At 46.5% G+C, this 18,905-nt stretch overlaps 1 protein-coding gene across 1 annotated transcript; it reads right to left on the reverse strand.

Annotated features, from left to right (window-relative positions):
• Positions 1-367: 367 nt before the first annotated feature.
• Positions 368-18,815, reverse strand: PLEK2 (pleckstrin 2). The gene is given in 13 exon segments (XM_030319362.1): positions 368-843; positions 1,552-1,630; positions 2,513-2,596; positions 4,031-4,132; positions 4,364-4,502; positions 4,504-4,549; positions 4,811-4,902; positions 6,159-6,213; positions 6,216-6,239; positions 6,242-6,289; positions 6,292-6,337; positions 9,776-9,940; positions 18,759-18,815. Coding segments are annotated over 13 exon segments (1,050 nt in total). The 5' UTR covers positions 18,801-18,815; the 3' UTR covers positions 368-715.
• Positions 18,816-18,905: the final 90 nt, after the last annotated feature.

Raw genomic sequence — 18,905 nt, forward strand, 5'->3', positions numbered from 1 at the left:
CATTTTTCATAGAAACACTGTAACTTCACTCTTTTTTGTATGTGTGAGTAATCTCTCCCAACTGAGCCCATGATTTCTGCAGTATATATGCTTATGCAGGCTTCTTTTTCAAAGCAAATCAATATTCAAGGAATGTTCAACCAAAATTTTGCCATCATCCCCATTTTAAGATGAAGCATTTTAAGATGAAGTGACAGGTCACTTGACATGTTTTCATAATCTTGCATAGTAATTTACATAGGCTCGAGTATGGAAAACCTTTGAAAACCATACACCTTTGTCCAGGAAATTCTAATAGCTAAAAACATGGCAGTTTTTATTAATTCCAAGGAAGGAGTTAGTTTTTAACAGCACTTCAGAGACAGCCAACACGATATTAGCATTTTATTTAGTACTGCAACGTGGCTAGTTAGTGTTACAACAGGGAACCCTACCTTGGTGCCCGAGGAATGGCTGGCTGTGAAGATGGGTGAAAGTCAAGATGCTGACGCCTAATGGTTGTTCTAGCATTTCCAGGCTGTTAACAGGAAGGTGGGGAAGGAAATAGCACCACTGCCGATTGTGATCTAAGGATCACCAGTCTCACTGCAAAGCAGTGCAAAATATACAAAGAAGCTATAAGTCTGCACACACCCATTCTCCAGGAAATCTTGTCTGTACCATCCAGTAGGAGGGAGGAAACCTTGTCCTGTTCCTTCAGGAACACGCTCCCTTGTCACGTTAGCTTTTTGATAGCTTCAATCCACTCAGCTCGCTCAGCCTTGCTGCTGGCCTGGATGTAATAGTGTGTGTCATCCTTGGTAATCACTTTGAAGAGATTCCCCTGGACATTTCCTTTAACCCCTGGGCAGAAGAAAAATCAGTGAGTGAGTATCCATGTCTGCTTTCAGCTAGAAGTCAACTGAGCCAAAAACAAAAATACACATGAAGTGTTTTTCAATGCCAACATATGTGGTTAGGGAATCCCACCCAATGCCCGCTTCCCTTTTTTCCTCCTTTCCATTCCCTGTCCTTCACCTGTGCCCTCCTGGCCTGCTCCCTGCACCAACCACAGATCTACAGTTCCATTCACATCAAAGAATCCAGTATGCATATGATAAAAGCAGGCACAGATTTGGGACCTGATATTAACTTGTTTCACTTCTTTGAACCTCAATTTCCATGTCCATAAAATGGGAATAATACTGTCTTAGCTGGCCATTGTGAAATTAGCGTGCTAATAGACATTCAGCTGTGTTGCTAACCCTTAAACACTGTAGGCTTCTATTCTTAGGTGGCAATTTATCTGCCAGTAGGCACAGAAACTGAGGGGAAAGAATACCAGAGACAAGGATTATTTAGTTGTGTTGTTAAAAGACTAAGAACACCACCCCCCTTGCCCTTTTCCCTAATTCTGAAATTGGCTTCAAACTCACACCATTCGTCTCACTGAGAGAGCATACTCCGCTCCCATAGCTCAGTCCATCAGCAGAGCACTGCTGACAGCACAGCAAGGGGGGGGATTTGAGGAGGAGCCTGAGGCCTGCAGGCCAGCGTGAAGTTGCACCTTACCAGTGGGAACGCCGTTATCCTCCAGAGCAGACACGAGGGAACCACGAAGAGAAAACCCACCCACTGGCCGGTTCTCTTCCTGCAGCGGAAAGGATTCCTCATTAGGCATAGTGTGAATGCATTAAAGGGAAAAAGGAGTTGAACTCTTGCCTGTAACCACCCTGAGGCCCGCTAAAGAAGTCAGAGAGTCATCTGGAAGAGTAGGTGAGGCTGAATTTAGACATTACATGGCCATGTGACATGCACCAGTAAGGAAATCTGGGCTTCATTTCACTGCCAGCAGTGGCAGGGCCACATTCCTCCCCTCACTCCTTCGTGTGCCACTGTTAGGGTGGGAATTCCTGACTGAAGCCTGGTGATGGAGGAACTGCCCACTCTCCAATATTTCAAAAAATGAATGAAAATCCTACATCTACCAAGACAAGGCTGGACAGGCCAACTAAAAGGCCATTTTTCTTTGCTTTTGACTGGAATTAACTCATCACACAATAATTCTTATATCCGAAACTCAGAGTAGCAATCCTTTGACCAATTAGAAAAAAGAAAACAAAATTAGTAAATTATGGCCTAAACAGTACATGGTAAAAGAAACTTTCCACAACACTGGTGGGGACAAAAGGTTAAGGGGCAGGGTTCATGGGATCTCCTCATAGAAAGGGGTGAAGTGGCTGGAAAGCACTAGTTAGGAGTCTATCAGCCCGCTCCACCCTCCCCAGCCACACAAAAAGCTTTGGAGAAACTAAAAGATGCTTTCCTCTCAAAATAATGATAACCCTCTTGCGCAGGCAACAGTGTGCTGAAGGGAATGATCAGACCATTGAGTGCAGCTTGGATTGTGGGAGGAGAGGGAGGGAGGGATGCTGAGAGAAAGGAAGGAAGTACAGCCAGCTGCCTGCTGTGCCCAGGACAGAAGGGTCTGGAAGTATCACACACGGGTACCAAGTGAACATGTGACACTCACTTTGGAAGGGTCATAGTAATGCAGAAAAGCCGGATCCTTCCTCAGAACAAAGCGCCGCACCTTCCAGTTTTTCCTTTTGTGTCCCTGAGGCAAAGAAAGGGTTCAAGGCTCATCTGTGACAGCTCTGTCCCTTCCTCCCACCTCCATGCAGCTAATGCCAAACATCCAAGCCAGCTGGCTCCAACAGACTACTTTCTAAGAGGAGTCTGCTGGAGACCCAGGGATTGCAGTGACTTGGACTTCCCTGCTCAGAGACACATTAGCAAAAACACTGTCACAGTTAGCCAAGTTCCCAGAACCAAAGAGGGTCACACTGAAGGAAGAGGGGAGCATGACTCAGAGCCCACTCAGCGTGTAAGGTGGACAGGGAGGCAGCAGGTGTCAGCTACACTAAGAGCTCACGGGCAAACTTGAACCCAAGGGCACCAACTTTAAGTGTCAACTTAGGAAAAAAAACAAACCTACACACAGTTGCATGTACTTATGTGCACACAAATACAGCGAAAACCACTTCAACATTCTGCATCAGCAAAAGAAATGATCACTTTTATGTTAAAATCTAAATGTGTAAGACATTGGTGTGTGTGTAACTCTCTTTGGCTTCACCCCCTGGATCGCAAAGCTTCCTCAACCCTTTAGCCTGGAACACCCAGAGCCCCTCCCACACCTTCCTCGTGGTCTTCCAGGGCCTCACTGCCTCCCCTCACTAGACTCCTGTCAGGCCTGGGAGCGGCAGTAGAGATCTATCTGGGGTAGACAGGCAGTTGCATGCACAGTAAATAATCCAAGAGCAGATGGGGATCCTGATATGCAAGAAGCAGGTGACAAGGACAGCCATGTGCTCCAAGTAAAAATGGGCAGGGCACTGAGCAGCACGTGTGTCCATGGTACAGACATGCACATTCGCACGGTGTGTGGGAAATGCACAAACACGAGGGGTGTGCAGAGGTCACGTCACATGCTGGGATGTGGGGATTCTGTTCACAGAATAGCCTGTGTGTCAGGCACAGGTAGAAAGGCCGCATGTGTGCCTGGGACAGGGCTTCTCTCCAAACACGGTTAACGGTAGTGACCACAGACAGGTTTTAAACACTGACATTACACTGCAGAATTTTGTCTTAAAAGACTTTTTTTTTTTTTTCGAAAAGTGTATCTGGAGGGTATGCAGAGTCCCACAGAAGAAGACAGAAACCCCAGGAAGCATCCTGGAGCTGAAGGCCAGCAAATGCAAAACACTGATCCAGTAAGCAATGTCCTTCCAGACAAATGCATGAACTGGGCAGTGCTGCAGACGTTTTTTAGCATTGTGATACTGACTTGTGCGTACTTTCCCCTGTCTGGGACACACACACACACACGTGTGTGAACGGGCACATTCATGCCTCTTGACTTGCTCCCTGCAGCCGCCACCGGCTCCTGCTTTAGCAGATTCTGCTGGTAATGAGTGCCCTTTAGCAGCTCAGCCCCTCCCACCCTTTGGGGGCATTCTGTCCATCTCCCTCTCCAAGACAAGCATACCTGCTTGGCCAGATAGCCTTGTTTTACCACTGTGCCACTCAACTCCACAGTGCTGAGGCTAATTTCTTCCTTGGAGCTTATCTTCTTCTTGTAGCTCTCAGCCTAGTGGAAGGAGTGAACAGGGCTCTGTTACAAAAAGGCTCCAGTTCCAGGCTCTGGGACTACCACAGGGGACAGGAAAATCCTTGGTACAGAAACCTCACTCCCCCTGAGGGTGAAGAAGTCCCCAAACCCTAGGCCTCTGGCCCATGACTGTGGATCCCCTGGCCCTCACTCGGTTACCTTCTCCTTCCCTCTGCCCCAGTGGCAAGAAGAACCCACTCCCTAACTTACGAAAGTGTACAGGGCCGTGGAGTCATCCAGGAACTGCTCGGCCAGGTCTCCAGAGCGAATGGCTCCCATGCTTCGGACGCCTACTGGCTTAAGGAAATTCTCTTCCATGAGCATGGAGGCCAGGGTCACAGCCTCAGACGGTTAGCGGAAAAGCTGTGGAGATGAGCCAGTCCACTAGGGCGGAGCATGCATTGGGGCAAGGGCCGCAGCAGTCAGATGACAGGCTACAGACCAGCCTCCCTGGGGGTGCTTGGGCTGTGACCTCATTGGACCCTAACTTCCTGGGCAGCCTTGGGTTCCTACCCGAGAGCATGTGGCCATGTCAGACCAGGACCATTGGCACAGGCAGCTCTGGCCTCAGCACAGCAAGGCAAGCATGGCTGAGTCTCAGGTCGCCACGCCCCAGGTTTCCACTGCCCAGCCCAGCCCCCAAGAGGGGATGCTCACCTATGAAGGTCTTTTTGTAGGTGCTTCCCTGTTCCATGTGGGGCTTGGCCGCGATTCCACTGCTGCTGTCGTGCATCTTGTCCACAATGCGACTACACAGAAGGAAGGCAAAGGAGAGGGGACCCACAGTGTGTGATACCCACATCACACCAGCAGGTAGGAGGGGGAGTCCAAGAGTGCTGCTACAGGTATAAAGCAAGTGGCAACCGGTGTGATACACATCACAAAGCAAGAGGCGTTTCCGTAATGCATCAGATTGGAGAGGTAGGATTTCAGGATTGTTTCTTTTCTTCTGCTCATCTAAATGCTCTCATGTCTCTACACTAGATGGGTATTACTTTTGTAGCAAAACTTAAGAGCTATTACTTTCAACTTAAAGCAAATAATATACAATAATGATTCTCTATGATCTGCAGAAGTCGGACCTCCTCCAGCTACTTCTCAAAGTCACCCATCCACTTCAACCCCTCTACCTCCACTGCTCCTCCTGCACTCACCATGGTCTAGCAAGCACCCAGGCTGCACAATCAAGATTTCAGGGACTGGCATGGAGCTTTCTGGGAGCCCAGGAATGGACTCGTGCCTTGTCTTTGATGGGTGTAACAGTTCTGCTGCCTGGGAGGCTAGGGGGTGTTTCCTGTAGATGTAACAGTTTCCATGATGGCACTCCCTTTCTGACGTCCCCACTTTAGAGTATTGCCTCCACCAGTGATCTGCTTTCCTTTCTGTTCTGTGAGATGATTCCCGCCACCAATGGAAGATCTTTTCTCATTTTCTATTTATGCCCCTGAGTTGGAAAGCCACTGAGATGAGACCTTATTTATTCATATTTGCATCTCCTGAGCACCTAGTACAGTATATGGCATTCAAGAAGCCCTCTATAACTATTTCCTGAATGGATGGATGGATGGATGCATGCATGCATGAATGGATGGATGAATGAGGAACCTCACAGAGCAAGAATGCAGCCACTACCAGAACACACCATTCTTGCCACCAGGCTGCAAACAAGACCAGTGACTTGGTGCGTGGAGATTCCTAGGGGGCTGTGACATAGCCCCAGGCACCCTGGCTAAAATTGAAGGAGGGTCTCAAGACATTGAGGTAGGAAAGCAGCAGAGGCCCCCAAGATATACATAGGAGCAGGGCAGGGAGGGAGGGCCACTCCCAGGCAGAAAAAAATAATACAAACAGGACAGTGACAGCAGAAAACCCTGACGCACAATGGTGGGCACCAGAAGGCGTTGTGTGGTAACAACAGAACCCACCCCCTCCCCAGTAGCACTGACAGAAGCGGCTGCACAAAGCCAGGCAGGGTGAGGGGCGGGGGGGTGGGCTGGGTACTCACTGCAGACTGATGTGAGGGGGCAGCTTGAAGGAGTTCTTCAATATGTGGAGTTGTGGACTTTCCACGGCTGACCAGCGTGATAGCTCCTGTTATCTCAAAGGCCCAGGCGTCCCTCTCCTCTCGAGAACAGGTTCCAGGAAGTACTCAGTGGATGTTTGAGTCTTCAACTTAATGAGAAGCTGCAGGAAGAGATGGCTCGTCAGACCAGCACTCAAGGCCTGGCAGGCCAGAGAATGTTGGCCCCAAACAAAGATGACGGGCCACAGCAAGCCCAGGACACACAGATCTGGTGGCTGCCGAACTCCCAACCCCTCAACCATGTCCCAGGGGGTGGTCTTCAAAGATTCACTTGTCAACCTGAAGCAACAGGGAGCTCATGGCTCACAAGTCAAGCTCTCCCTCTTGGACAGACTAGTTAGCGTAGGGACCTGTTGCCATTGGGCACTTTGCCTCCTTGCTTCTAATCACACAGGACTAAACTTACCTCCCATGACAGCCCCTGTGCTGAAGTGAGAAGTGTACTGGCTTTCAAGTCCAACTGATCTGAATGCAAATCCTAGCTTAGCCACTTAGCTATGAACGCTTGGGCACATTAAGGAACCTCACTAAGGGGTGCCTGGGTGGCTCAGACCGTTAAGCATCTGACTTAGGCTCAGGGCATGATCTCACGGTTTATGAGTTCAAGTCCCTCATCGAGTAAGCTCGAGCCCCACTTCGGGTAAACCATGAGCCCTGCTTCGGGTGAAGCCCCACTTTTCTCTCTCTCCCTCCTCTCCGTCCCTCTCCCCCCCTCAGCCCCCGTCTCTGCCCCTCACTCACTGGGCCCTCTCCCTCTCTCAAAAAACAAAACAAAACAAAAAAGGAACCCCACCAAGCCTTAGTCTCTTTATCTGTCATATGGGGATATTAACACCTACGTTGGAGGAACTGTTCCTTATGCTCCTTTTGGTCCTCTTTTCTTCAGTCATCCCCCATCTTTCACACACTTCTCATATCATATGGCTTAAACCCTTAATCAGCTCATGCTCTGTTACATGTTCTGCAGGTGGTTGCCATTCTCATAAACTATGACCCATGGAATGGAGCCGGCTGCTCCAGGAAAGCTCTGAGGGGCACAGGGTGGCACGGCTGACGGCCCGAGGTAGCTCTGGTGGCACCATAGACTCGCACTCTATGAGGTCAGCAGACAGTCTTTTTGATGTAGGCCACATCTCCTCCATTCCTTAAATGTGCATTTAGGGTTTTTTGGGTTATTTTTGGCCACTGTGGGATTCTGATGTTGACCCTATTAAATGTCATCTTAGAAGCCTACTGCTTCTTTTGGGAAAGCGGATGCATTCTATTTCATTCTGATTCTGTCTTCCAGTGCATTAATTCCCAACTTGCTTTGTTTGCAGACTCAACATCCCTCACCTCAACTAACAGTAAAAACAGTGATGAGATGAGGCTGGTTCACAGTCCCAAAGGATACCACAAATCCGTTCCTCCAAGTTAACACTGACTCACTCATCAGCATCGTAGGGGAACAAATTCACCCAGCTCCCTGCACCTGCACTGGCAGTCTGTAATCAACATTTTAATGAAAGAATTTCAGGAGAGACTATATAATTCCATGTGAAATCCACACATACTCTTTCATAGCTTCCCAAATTAAAAAAATAAAATAAATAAATAAATATATATATGTGTGTATGTGTGTGTGTGTATACACATATATATATTCACATACACATGTATATACTTTATAACGTGTTCTTAGCGAACTTGCTGGCTCCTCTTGACCTCTTGCAGGTCAAGTACTCTTGAACTGGGAGGATGACAATCTGAGAATGTTAGGGAAAACTAACATGAAGTTCACAACTCCAGTTAGCAAATTTCACTTATTTCCTTTTTTGAAAGCTTCTCTATCTCCAGCCCGTTCTACCAGCACTCTTGCTTTCCACTGTCCCTTAAAGATTGTTAAAGGGCATCAGGTTAACGAGCAACCCTACAAGGTCTGGGGTTTAATTTATTGAGAACTAGAGTCTTAACTTCACTTAGAAAACTAGGGGTTTTTCCTCTTAAAAACGTCTCCGCTGTAAATGTTTCTTCTTTCTTAAACATCAATTCAACAAACATTTACTAATCATCTGCTATGTGTCCAGACATTGTGTTTGGTCTTCTGACCCACAAGGAAGAAGGTACAGCCCCAGTCTTCCCAGGCTGGGCATCCTCCGGCAGCCCCACCTCCACCCAACAGAATGCTACCCCACCTGACTTTTTCCCTTAATCAGTGGCACTTCCAGATTAGCAGAGGAAATTGTAGAATGACATTTCATTTTTGCAGCCTCATAGGGTGGAATGACACTCAATACCTTCCTCTCCCTTGTCCTCAACATCCAGTCAACCAGGTCCTGTTGACATGTCCTTCATAACATTTTCTTGTGTTTCCCCCTACTTTTTGCCTTATTTCATGCCTCACTATTTTAATAGCTCCCTTTGTTTTCTTATTTGAGAAAAAGTCAAAACTACGAAAGAGTACAGCAGTTAACATAATACCAGGAAACCCACCTCCCAGAATGGACTGTCACAAACGTTTTCTTATACTTAGAAGGCTTGTCAATTGGTTTAGAAAAGTCAAAGAAGAAAAACATAAGTGGTTAGATCCCTTCTTTATTGATCTAGTAACCTATTAGAATCAGAGCGTAGTTCCTCATTTTAGTCCTCCTAAGAGTGTTTCCACCAGTCCATTCTCTTACTTCAGAACCTTCAGTGACTCCCCATTACCTCCATCTGGCCCCAGCCAATCTCCCATTGCTCCCTTGGTGAACATTCTCCTTTTGCCACACTGGCCATCGTCATCTCCAAATCTATCCCTATCTCTCCCCTCACTTTCACTCAAGACTTTCCACTTGACATGCCAGAATATCTGCGTCTCTCCTCTTTCAGATCTTTGCCAAGTCTCTATTCCTCCCAATGCTGTACCTGACTCAACAGCCTATAAATACGTCTTCCTCCTCTTCAGGAATATGGTGTTCTCTATGACTAATCATGTTTATACCAACATTTGGAACTCTGAATGTTTTTCGATTAACCACTTGTTTTCATAATAAGATGACTAACTCCAGGGAAAGCACTCTTACCATTTTCTTCCTTGACTCCTCCAAGCCTAGCAAATTTCTTGGCACAAAATGGGCCCTTACAAAAAACGACTGATTCAGATAATTTTTCATGGTAGGGTTGAAGCTGCGCCTGACTTTTAGAACACTCACCCCCTTAGAGGATGAAAGCCATCACATTGAACCCCAAGATAGCAATAGTTGCTCCCATTTGTGAGGTTCCTCCTAGCCTACAAGGTGCTTTGACAGACTGTTACCTTCTGCATGATTCTCAACACAATCATGGGGGATAGTGAGGTGTCACTATTTTACCCCATTTTATAGAGGAGGAACTAAGGCTCAGAGAGGCTCAATTACTTGCCCACGGTCACACCTGCTACACAGCTCAGCAGGACTTGAATTTAGGTTTTTTCAATGATAACTCAGCTCTTCCTATTATCCACATCACCTTCACCAAAGAGGCCAGAGATGAGAGGGTCCCGGGCAGAAAGGAGCCGAGAAGCAGGGGCCTTCACTTACGGGTCGGTTTTCATACTCCAGGCAGGGGCAGGTGATGGTGCAGCCATCCAGAAGGATCCGGCCCTTGGGAGGGGTCACCTTCCGACCCCCCTGGAGCTTGTAGTACAGCAGCGTGTTCTGCCGGAGGATGAACCATCGTGCTTTCCAGTTGTGGACAATGTGACCCTGAGGATGGACAGCACAGCCCTGTGGTGAGATGGCTGAGGGGACGACACTGTGTTCAGGGAGAGGTGTCCCACAGCACAGGTAGCCAGACTGTGCCGTGGGATCAACTGCCCAGAAAGGGGGACAGCATTATCTTTTTTAACTTCACTTAATTTTTTTATTTTAAAATAATTTCAATTCATAGAAAAGCTGAAGAATAGTATTAAGAACTTGTATGATAGAATCATTTAAGAGTAAATTCTTAACATGATGCTCCAACACTTCTGAATATTTTATTGTGCATCTCCTACAAAAAAAGGGGGCGGATATTTCCAACATAACCACAATGCAACCATCAACATCAGGAAATTTCCATTAATATATTATTATCATCGATTCCACAACCCCCAGCCAAGTTTCACCAATTGCCCTAGTAATATCTTCAATAGCCAAAGGATCTAGTTCAGAATCATACGTTTTATTTTCATGTGCATGAAAAAAGCATTATCAGTCTGGATCTCTTTGTCATCTGAGTATGTAACCAAGACCTTTGGCATTGACCTTCCAGTTCCCATTTGACCTTGTTTGTGGTTATAAACCTTGAAAGAAACTACAAAGTATACTGAAGAGGAAGTCCTACTACTAGGAGACCGCTGTTGCTAACATTTTGTTTTCTTATTGTCTTTTTTCCTTAGTTTTTACTTTCTGGTTTAAAAAAAAAATCACGACCATGTTACATATCGTTTCATTATCTAGTTTTTGTTTTGTTGAGCTTTGCTGAGCATCGTCTCACACCGATGTATTTCTTTAAAACATGTTTTTGAATGACCGCTAGGTGGATGCAATATTTACTTGTCAATCTTCTATTGTTTGAACTGAGGTTGTTTCTTTTTTTCACTGTTATAAACAATTCTGCAATGAATATTCTTGCACATAAATTCTGATCTGCATCTCAGATTTTCTTTTCCTTAGCATATATTCCTAGAAAGAATGTCACTAGTCAAAGATGTAGGCAATTTGTAAAGTTGAAGCCACAAACAGTCTACCAGTGCTAAGGACCCTAATAATCTTGCTTAGCTTGGTATGGCAAGACTGAAAGACAGGGTAGTTTGGGGGTTCTCAAGTGAGTCATAGAGCCAATGGACAGGATAGTAAGGTAAAGGCAAAGAGCCTATTTCTAGAACAGACCAACAGATGAGGGAATGTCTGCTGAGGAATCAGAAAGGAATGGGTTTAGTACATACTCATGAAAGCAACTTTCATGGCATATTTCCCAGAGCAGAGCCCAATAAGAGCGAGCTTCTAACTAAGAGAGATGGGCTTTATCTGAATCAGAGACCATTTCCCTAGTTCACTCCTTTCCTTACATTTCCTAGCATTTATTAAGTTCAAAGTCTCCTCGTGTTCTCACATCTGTGGAACTGTGATTGTTCGATGTGTACTGTGCACAGTGCTGTTAGGGAACCAAAAGTTGTGGGAATTGACCGAGTGAGCACTGGGCTATGCCCAAACAATTTACTGTGGCAACTCAATAAAACTTTTAACTATGTTAATATGACAAGAATTTATTAATATGACTAAGTGCTATTACATTGCATGGCGATCAAGCTCTTCACAGAAGATAACTTTCATAGTCAAGTTCAAGTTTACATTTTTTGCTCTCTCCCATACTTAGGATCGACATGTAACATGACGGGTGACAGCTTTTCTTGATGTGGGCAGACATGTTTCAAGAAACAAAGAAGATTTGGTTTTGACGTCTCAGCAGTTGGGGTTCTCTACTGCTCCCCACATGGCCCAGACTCGGGTCCTCTTTTTCGATGACCCCCTTCTGAGGGGCTGTTGAAGCAGCATTAGCAGTAGATTGTTGGCTTAAAAGATTGTGTACAGGGAGAAGGCAATCCTAGTTGATGGAATGGGGGCTGGTGTGAGGTAGAGAAGTGAAGAAGGTCAAATAATCTTATATCTTAAAACATAGGTGTTACAGGCTAAATTATGTCACTCCTCACACACACAAATTCACATATTAAAGCCCTAACTTTCAGTGTTGACTGTAGGTGCAGATAGGGCCCTAGAAATGTGATTAGATTAGGATGAGGTCATCAAGTGGACCCTAATCCAATCTGACTGGGGTCCTTATAAGAAAAGGACACTCAGAGACACAGAGAGACATCAGGGAGGAATATGCACAGAGGAAAGACCATGTGAGCACATGGCAAGAAGGTGCCCATGTGCAAGCTGAAGAGAGGCCTCAGAAGAAACCAAACCTGCTGACAGTTTGACCTTTTACCCTAGCCTCCACAACTGTGAGAAAATAAATCTGTTTAGCTGTCTTGTCTGTGGTATTTTATTTCAACACTCTAGCAAACTAAAGCAACAGGGAGAGGAGAAATGGGGCTGGAGACGTTCAAGAAAGTGTCACCAACAGATGTTGAACAGGACAAACCAGTTTGGAGATACTGTACTTTCCTGGACAAAATGCTACATTTCTCGGAATCCCTGGCACGAAGGGAACTGATAGGTGACCAAGTGGCTGCCACCCCTATGCACGGTTTCCCACGGGAAACAGGAATTTTTGGAGAGAACAATGTTGGAAGAATAGTTTCTTCTGACACCCAGTCCCCAGGGCTACCAGGGACAAATAGCAAACAATGTCAGCAATGATGTTTCCGCTAGAAATGTCTGCTGGTGCTGGTAGGTATTTTTGTCTAGCTACATCATCTCTGGCTTTATAGCATCCCAGCCAGGTTCTCTGGCCCTCCCAAATATTCCTGAGTTACTTAATAGTTATTATTCCTCCATGAAATCCCTTTCTGTTCAAACTCACTAGAGTGGAATGTGTTTATGAGCAACTACAGATCCTGACAGTAAGGGTGAGAGGTCTGAGGAGAAAGGCTGATGAGAAAGGATTTACTGTGTAGGTAGAAACCCTGAAGCAGCTTGTGACCCTCAAAAAAAATGTTCAAATCTTCTGACCCAATAATTCTACTTCCGGGGATGTGTGTGGAGTAAATCATCTAGGAGAGGGAAAAGGTTTTATGTATTGAGACACTTAGGATCATTGCTTATAATAAAATAATGCAAAATATTCTAACTGTGTAACAATACCATGCCCACTGTGGCTATAGGGGAGGCATTCCAATCCTTACAGATGGCAGGAAAGGTCATTGGTGGAGCCCTCAAGGTCAAACACAGCAGTCTGAGTCAACAAGAATCACAGCGCCAATGGTCTTTAACACAGGTAAAGCACTTTTACTTACATTTTTTCATACGATACCTAAAAATGACTCTAGTAGCTATTTTAGAAAATTTCTGAAGGGATACCTCAGGATTGTTAATAGTCATCTCTAAGGACTAAGACTGGACATAAGGCAACAAGAATGAAAACTTATTTTTCAATATACAGCCTTGAGTCCTTTTCTAGTTTTTTTTAATAAAAGTATGTATTATTTTTATAATGGAAAATTAATTTTAATTCAAACAAACAAAAATCCTGATGAGATGATTAGGGAAAGAATTCATTCACTTATCTATTCATTCAACAATCAACGACTAACTACTACTGCACCAAGCACTGGGCTGGCAGCAGGGAGACAAAGATGAACAAGATACTGACCCAAGACAGCAGAGGAGACACACAATGATGCCACTCAATGTGATAAGTTCCAGGACAGATGACTGGTGGGGTCCCCCAGGATATCCACCTTTTGGTATTCACAACCTTATATTTCCCCACGTTGTACAAGGGCTGATCTGTGTGACCAAGAGAATATGGCAGAGTAATGATTTGTCAGGTTAGGTTAGAAAAGACGGACTCTGAGGAAAGCTAGATGCCACATCATGACCGGCCCCTATAGAGAGGTGAGGAACTAAGACCTCCAGCCACTAGCCATGTGATTGAGTTTGGAATTGGACCCTCCAGTCAGCCAAGCCTTCAGAAGAGTGCCACACTAGGCAATATTTTGGCTGTAACTACATGAGAGACTTGAATCTTGCAGCTAAGCTCTTCCTGAATACATGCCCCTCATAAATTATGTGAGACAATAAATGTTTATGGCTTTAAGATGTTAAGCTCTGGCAGGGCACCCGGCTAGCTCAGTCAGTTAAGTGTCTTGACTCTTGGTTTCACTTCAGGTCATGATCTCAAGGTTCATGAGTTCGAGCCCTGCACTGGGCTCTGCACTGTCAGTACTGTCTCCCTCTCTCTCTGCCCCTTCCCTGCTTGTTCTTTCACTCTCAAAATTAAAAAAAAAAAAAAAAAAAAAAAAAGACATTAAGGTTTGAGGCAACTATTATAGAACAATAGAGAAGTGATATAGGTCATGATGCAAACCCCGAAAAGCAGCTTAGGTGGAAGAAGAAGCTCAAAAGAGAGTGAGTGGGGTTAGGTTGGCTCCCTGAAGAGCTGCTACTGGGGCTGAGTCTTGAAGGTTGTGTAGAGTTGGTCAGGTCAGGAAGCAGGGAAAGGAGAGCTTGAACCACTTCCACTTTTGAGAAACTCCAACTGGTTCTGTATGGATGAGGCTCAGAGGCCTGTGGGCAAAGGACAGAAGTGATGCAGGCACAGTCAGTTTCAAGTTCCATGCAGTAAAGTTTGATCTGTATACTGTGGCCAGAGGGGAGTCCTGGAAGACTTCTAAGAAGACGCTGCTAAGAAAGGCTTAGGTTCTCATGTTAAGAAGATCACCTTGACCACACTGTGGCAGAACAGCTGAATGAAGTGGGCCAGACTGGAGCAGGCAGTTCAGTTGGCAGATGCCATAATAATCCACAAAATGGGAAGGAGAACTCCATTATCCCTGGTCTACAGAAAAGCACACCATGTTCAGCAGAAATAAGGAACTGGTCTAATGTCACCAGGTAAAGGGATTGAGGCCAAAACTACTGTGGTATAAGTTGAAAGATATCCCAGGCTTCCCTCTACCCAGGGAGTTTCCTCCCTCTCCAGGCTCCTTGTCTGCAAATGACTGGCCAAGGCCAGAGGCCCACTTGACCAACCACAAGTGCTTAGAGTCCCTAGAACCCCTTTAGGGAGAGGGAGGAGAGTCCATAGCTGGGATAACAAACCTATGGGTTCAAGAGGCATGGAATATTATAGCTGGAGGCACCCTTTGAGAAAGTCCATACTACTCCCTACTTTAATGATGAGGGAACTGAGGCCCATAAAGGTCTTACCCAAGACCTTACAACCCTAGAAAAGCAGAGATGGTACTTGTTACAGATTGAATTATGTTTCCCTCCCCAAAAGGTATGAAGTTTTAACCCCTGGTACCTATGCATGTGATCTCATTTAGAAACAGAGTCTTTGCAGATGTAATTAGGATACCGTGAAGTCATAAAGGATTAGGGCGGACCTAATACTAATACTGGAATTCCTTATACGAAGAGGAGAATTTGGACAGTGAGATATACAGGAAGAAGATGGTCATGGGACAGTGGAGGCAGAGATTAGAGTGATGCATCTACAAACCAAGAATGGCAAGAATTGCCTGCGTGAGATAATAGGTTTTATATTTAGGTCTCTGTCCCCTGCTCCTGGCACAGAGCTCCTGAAACCCTTGTAATTTCCTGGGTAATAGGAACGTCTTTTTTCTAATGAGGTGACTCAAGTGGGCTCCTGGATGAAGGCTGGTCACCATAAAGAACCACAATTAGAAGCTTGGCATTTTCAGCCCCACCCCAATTCTCTTGAGAAGGGAGAATGGCTGAAAATGGAGTTAATGATCAATCATGCCTATGTGATGAAGTCTCCACAAAATCCCAAAAATACAGGGTTCAGAGAGCTTCTGGGTTGGTAAATACATGGAAGTGCTGAGCCTGGCATGCCTAGAGAGTACATAGCAGCTTCATGCCCCTTCCCACATACCTTGCCCTACCCAGGTTTTCCAACTGGCTCTTCATCTGTATCACTTATCATATCCTTTAATAAACTGGTAAATATATTTTCCTGAGTTCTGTGAGTCACTGTAGCAAATTAACTGAAATGGAAAAGGGGGTGTATTGGAATCTCCAATCGATAGCCCATTGGTCAGTCAGAAGTGCAGCTAGTGTCTAAAGTATGGGTGGGGTGGGGTGGAGGGGGGCAGTTTTGTGGGACTGATCTCTTAACCCATGGGATATGATACTATCTCTAGGTAGATAGTGTCAGAATTGAGTTAAATGGCAGGACATGTAGCTGGTATCACAGAGAACTGCTTGGTGTTGGGGAAAACCTCTACACTTTTGGTGACCAGCAGCGTCAGAAGGGAAGTGTTGTGAGTACAAGTAAAGGAAATTCACAGGATAAAGAAACAATAGGTTGTTCCCTATAAGGTTTTCCCTACATGGGAAGGAAAAATCTGCAAACGTCAAAGCAAAAGAGCCAAGGGAGGATTCTCCCCTATAGGTTTCAGAGGAAGCATGGCCCTGCTAACACCTTGATTTCAGACTTCTAGCCTGCAGAACTCCTTCCAGACTTGTTTCTTCTATGCCTATTTTTCCTTACTAATAATACCTTTTATATTTTCACTTTTTGGGTTATTAGATTATCAGCATTTTTAACATCTGCAAAACCATAATATACTTAGTCATTTGTTTATTTGTGCGGACATATAGGTAGTTTCCAGTTTTTTCACTACATAAATAATACTGTGTTCATAAAGCTTTGATGGTATTTTCTTGGGATAGAGTCCTTCCTACAAAGGACATTTTCAGGCCAAAGGGTGTTAGCATTGCCATGTCATTTTCTAAGAGGGTCATCAGAGGTATGAGCCAGGCAGCAAGGCCTGAAGTACCTCAGTGTCTTCTTAAAGGAAAAGCAATCTTGTCCGTGCTGATCTCACGTCCTTCCCCCTCACCCTCCTTTAAAGCCAGGCCAAGTGAGTGCCCTGCATTTTGCCTGGAGCTTTGCTTCTTTCTTGTCTGGGCGGGAGTGAGAGCCAGATCTATCATGCCCCTGCCCGTCAACTGCTTTCACCCTCCTGGGTGATGACTGTTTTGTACTCTGGGCTTCCAGCTCAGGCCCTGCCCCCACCCCAGGCTTTAAACGGTCCTAAATCTATGGAATCCCATGGCCCTAGCCTTGAAACTAGTCCAGTGGATACAGAAGCTGCTGCCGGCACCACCCAGGAGGAGAGGGAGTGGGGGTGGGGGGGAGAAAAAGTTGAGATTGATCAATAGGCGGGAACTGTTAGCAGGGGCACCCAGCCAGGTCCCTCACCTTGCAGGAAAGGGTGTGGCTTCCGCTAGCTTCAGGGCCAGCCTCCAAACCCCAGGCTTTGGGTTTAGCTGGAATGAGCATTCAGTATTTCAGCCAAGTGCCTTCTGTGGGCGTTTGGGCTGGACCTGTAGACTGTTCTCACTTCCCTGCACCCTGAACTCCCTTGGCCAGCGACCCAGGACTGGGCAGCCATCCAGAAGAGAATTCACATCCTTGCTTCTAGCATTCCCGGATTCTGCATGGGGGTGGTGGTGGGGAATCTTGGGAGGAAACTCCAGCAACTGGGGGAGACCCCTACTAGGGCCAAGCTATGTGGACAATCAAAGATGCCTATCAGATGCCCTGCCCAGCTCACACTCTCCCTCTCACCTCACAAGGTGCAAGAAAGTTGGAGCAACCCCGCCACAGGTTGTCTTTCTGAGGTGCAGATGCTTCCACAGAACGAGAAGGACTAACCACAGTGGCTTGGAATTTGGTACCTGCTTGTGTCCAGCCTGACCCTTGATCCGGCATCAGCCTCCTACTAGATCTCCTGCTTGTAGTTTTGAGCAAACAACACCCCTGCCCTCCTATACAAATAATGTATAACATAGCATGGCTACATTACCCATGGACCTGAAAGCAATCTGAGACTTCAGGGCTGCTCTGACCGCCAGGGGAGGCAATGGAAGGGGGAGCCCCGTCATCTCTCTTCATCCATCTCCCTCCCAAAGCTACAATCTCGGTAGAAGAGCCAAAAGTCTCATCCCCAGATTTTATGCCCTGCTGTTATGTTAGTATAAACCCTTAGTGTGGACATCAATGTTAAAAGAATTTTAAAATATTGAACTTCCTCTTGCTGCTGCTCTTTGGTTCATTTTCCACCTTGATCTGTGTGCTCTTTGTCTGTCTGAAGTCTTGTAAGCTGTGGGAAAGGCGACATGGGCCATGGGCATGAGGCCATGGGCCATGGACTGAGGATGGAGACTGCAGTCCCAGTTATTAGTCCCCCGGCTCTGGGCAAGCGGTTTCATCTTTCTGCCCCTCAGTTTCCTCATCTGTAATTCAGTGATAACAACACCCACCCTGCTGTGGACAGAATAAGATTTGGAGTCAACCTTATGGGTTTGCACCCGCTCCATCACCACTAGCACCCAGATCCTAAGCAAGCTGCTTAATTAACCTCCCCGAACCTAGTTTCTCCTTTGGGGAAAGGGAGGAAAGTGGTGCTACACGTGTGGGACTGCGGGGGGCTGAAGAACACGAGGTCCGGGACTCCTACACGCTAAGAGCTTCATTCAGAAGCCTGGGCTGCCTCCTCGCTCAGGGGTTACTGTGAATAGTACAGGAGATGATGCGTTCGTGCATAGACGGGCGCCGCGAGCACACTTAGGTTGCTTCAATATAGCATATTTAAATACTGTACTCTTTCCAGCTTAATACGTTGTTTTAATTAACATAACCCTTCAGGAGTCGCCCCCCGCCTCCTACCACTAGCCAAGCTGAACTCTCCTCCTTGCCTGTGTGCCCCGGCCGCTCTGTTCCACCTGAAGCCGCCCTCCAACCCTGGCACCCGGCTGTCCCCAGGCCGCCGAGACCGCCGTCGGGCGCGGGCTGGGGACCCGGCTCCGGGAGCCGCCCTCCGGGCCAGTGTCCGCTCACCCTCTTGACGAGGAAACCCTCCTTGAGCACGCCGTCCTCCATGTCGCTGCGCGCGCCAGCCGGGCCTCCGGGCGCTCCAGGTGCGCTGTCCCCGCGCCGCCCGCTCCTCTGCGCGCCCGCGGCGCCCAGGAAGCACCTCCGACCCCG

Source organism: Lynx canadensis, chromosome B3 (assembly GCF_007474595.2).
Source record: "Lynx canadensis isolate LIC74 chromosome B3, mLynCan4.pri.v2, whole genome shotgun sequence".
In the NCBI taxonomy this organism is placed as follows: domain Eukaryota; kingdom Metazoa; phylum Chordata; class Mammalia; order Carnivora; family Felidae; genus Lynx; species Lynx canadensis.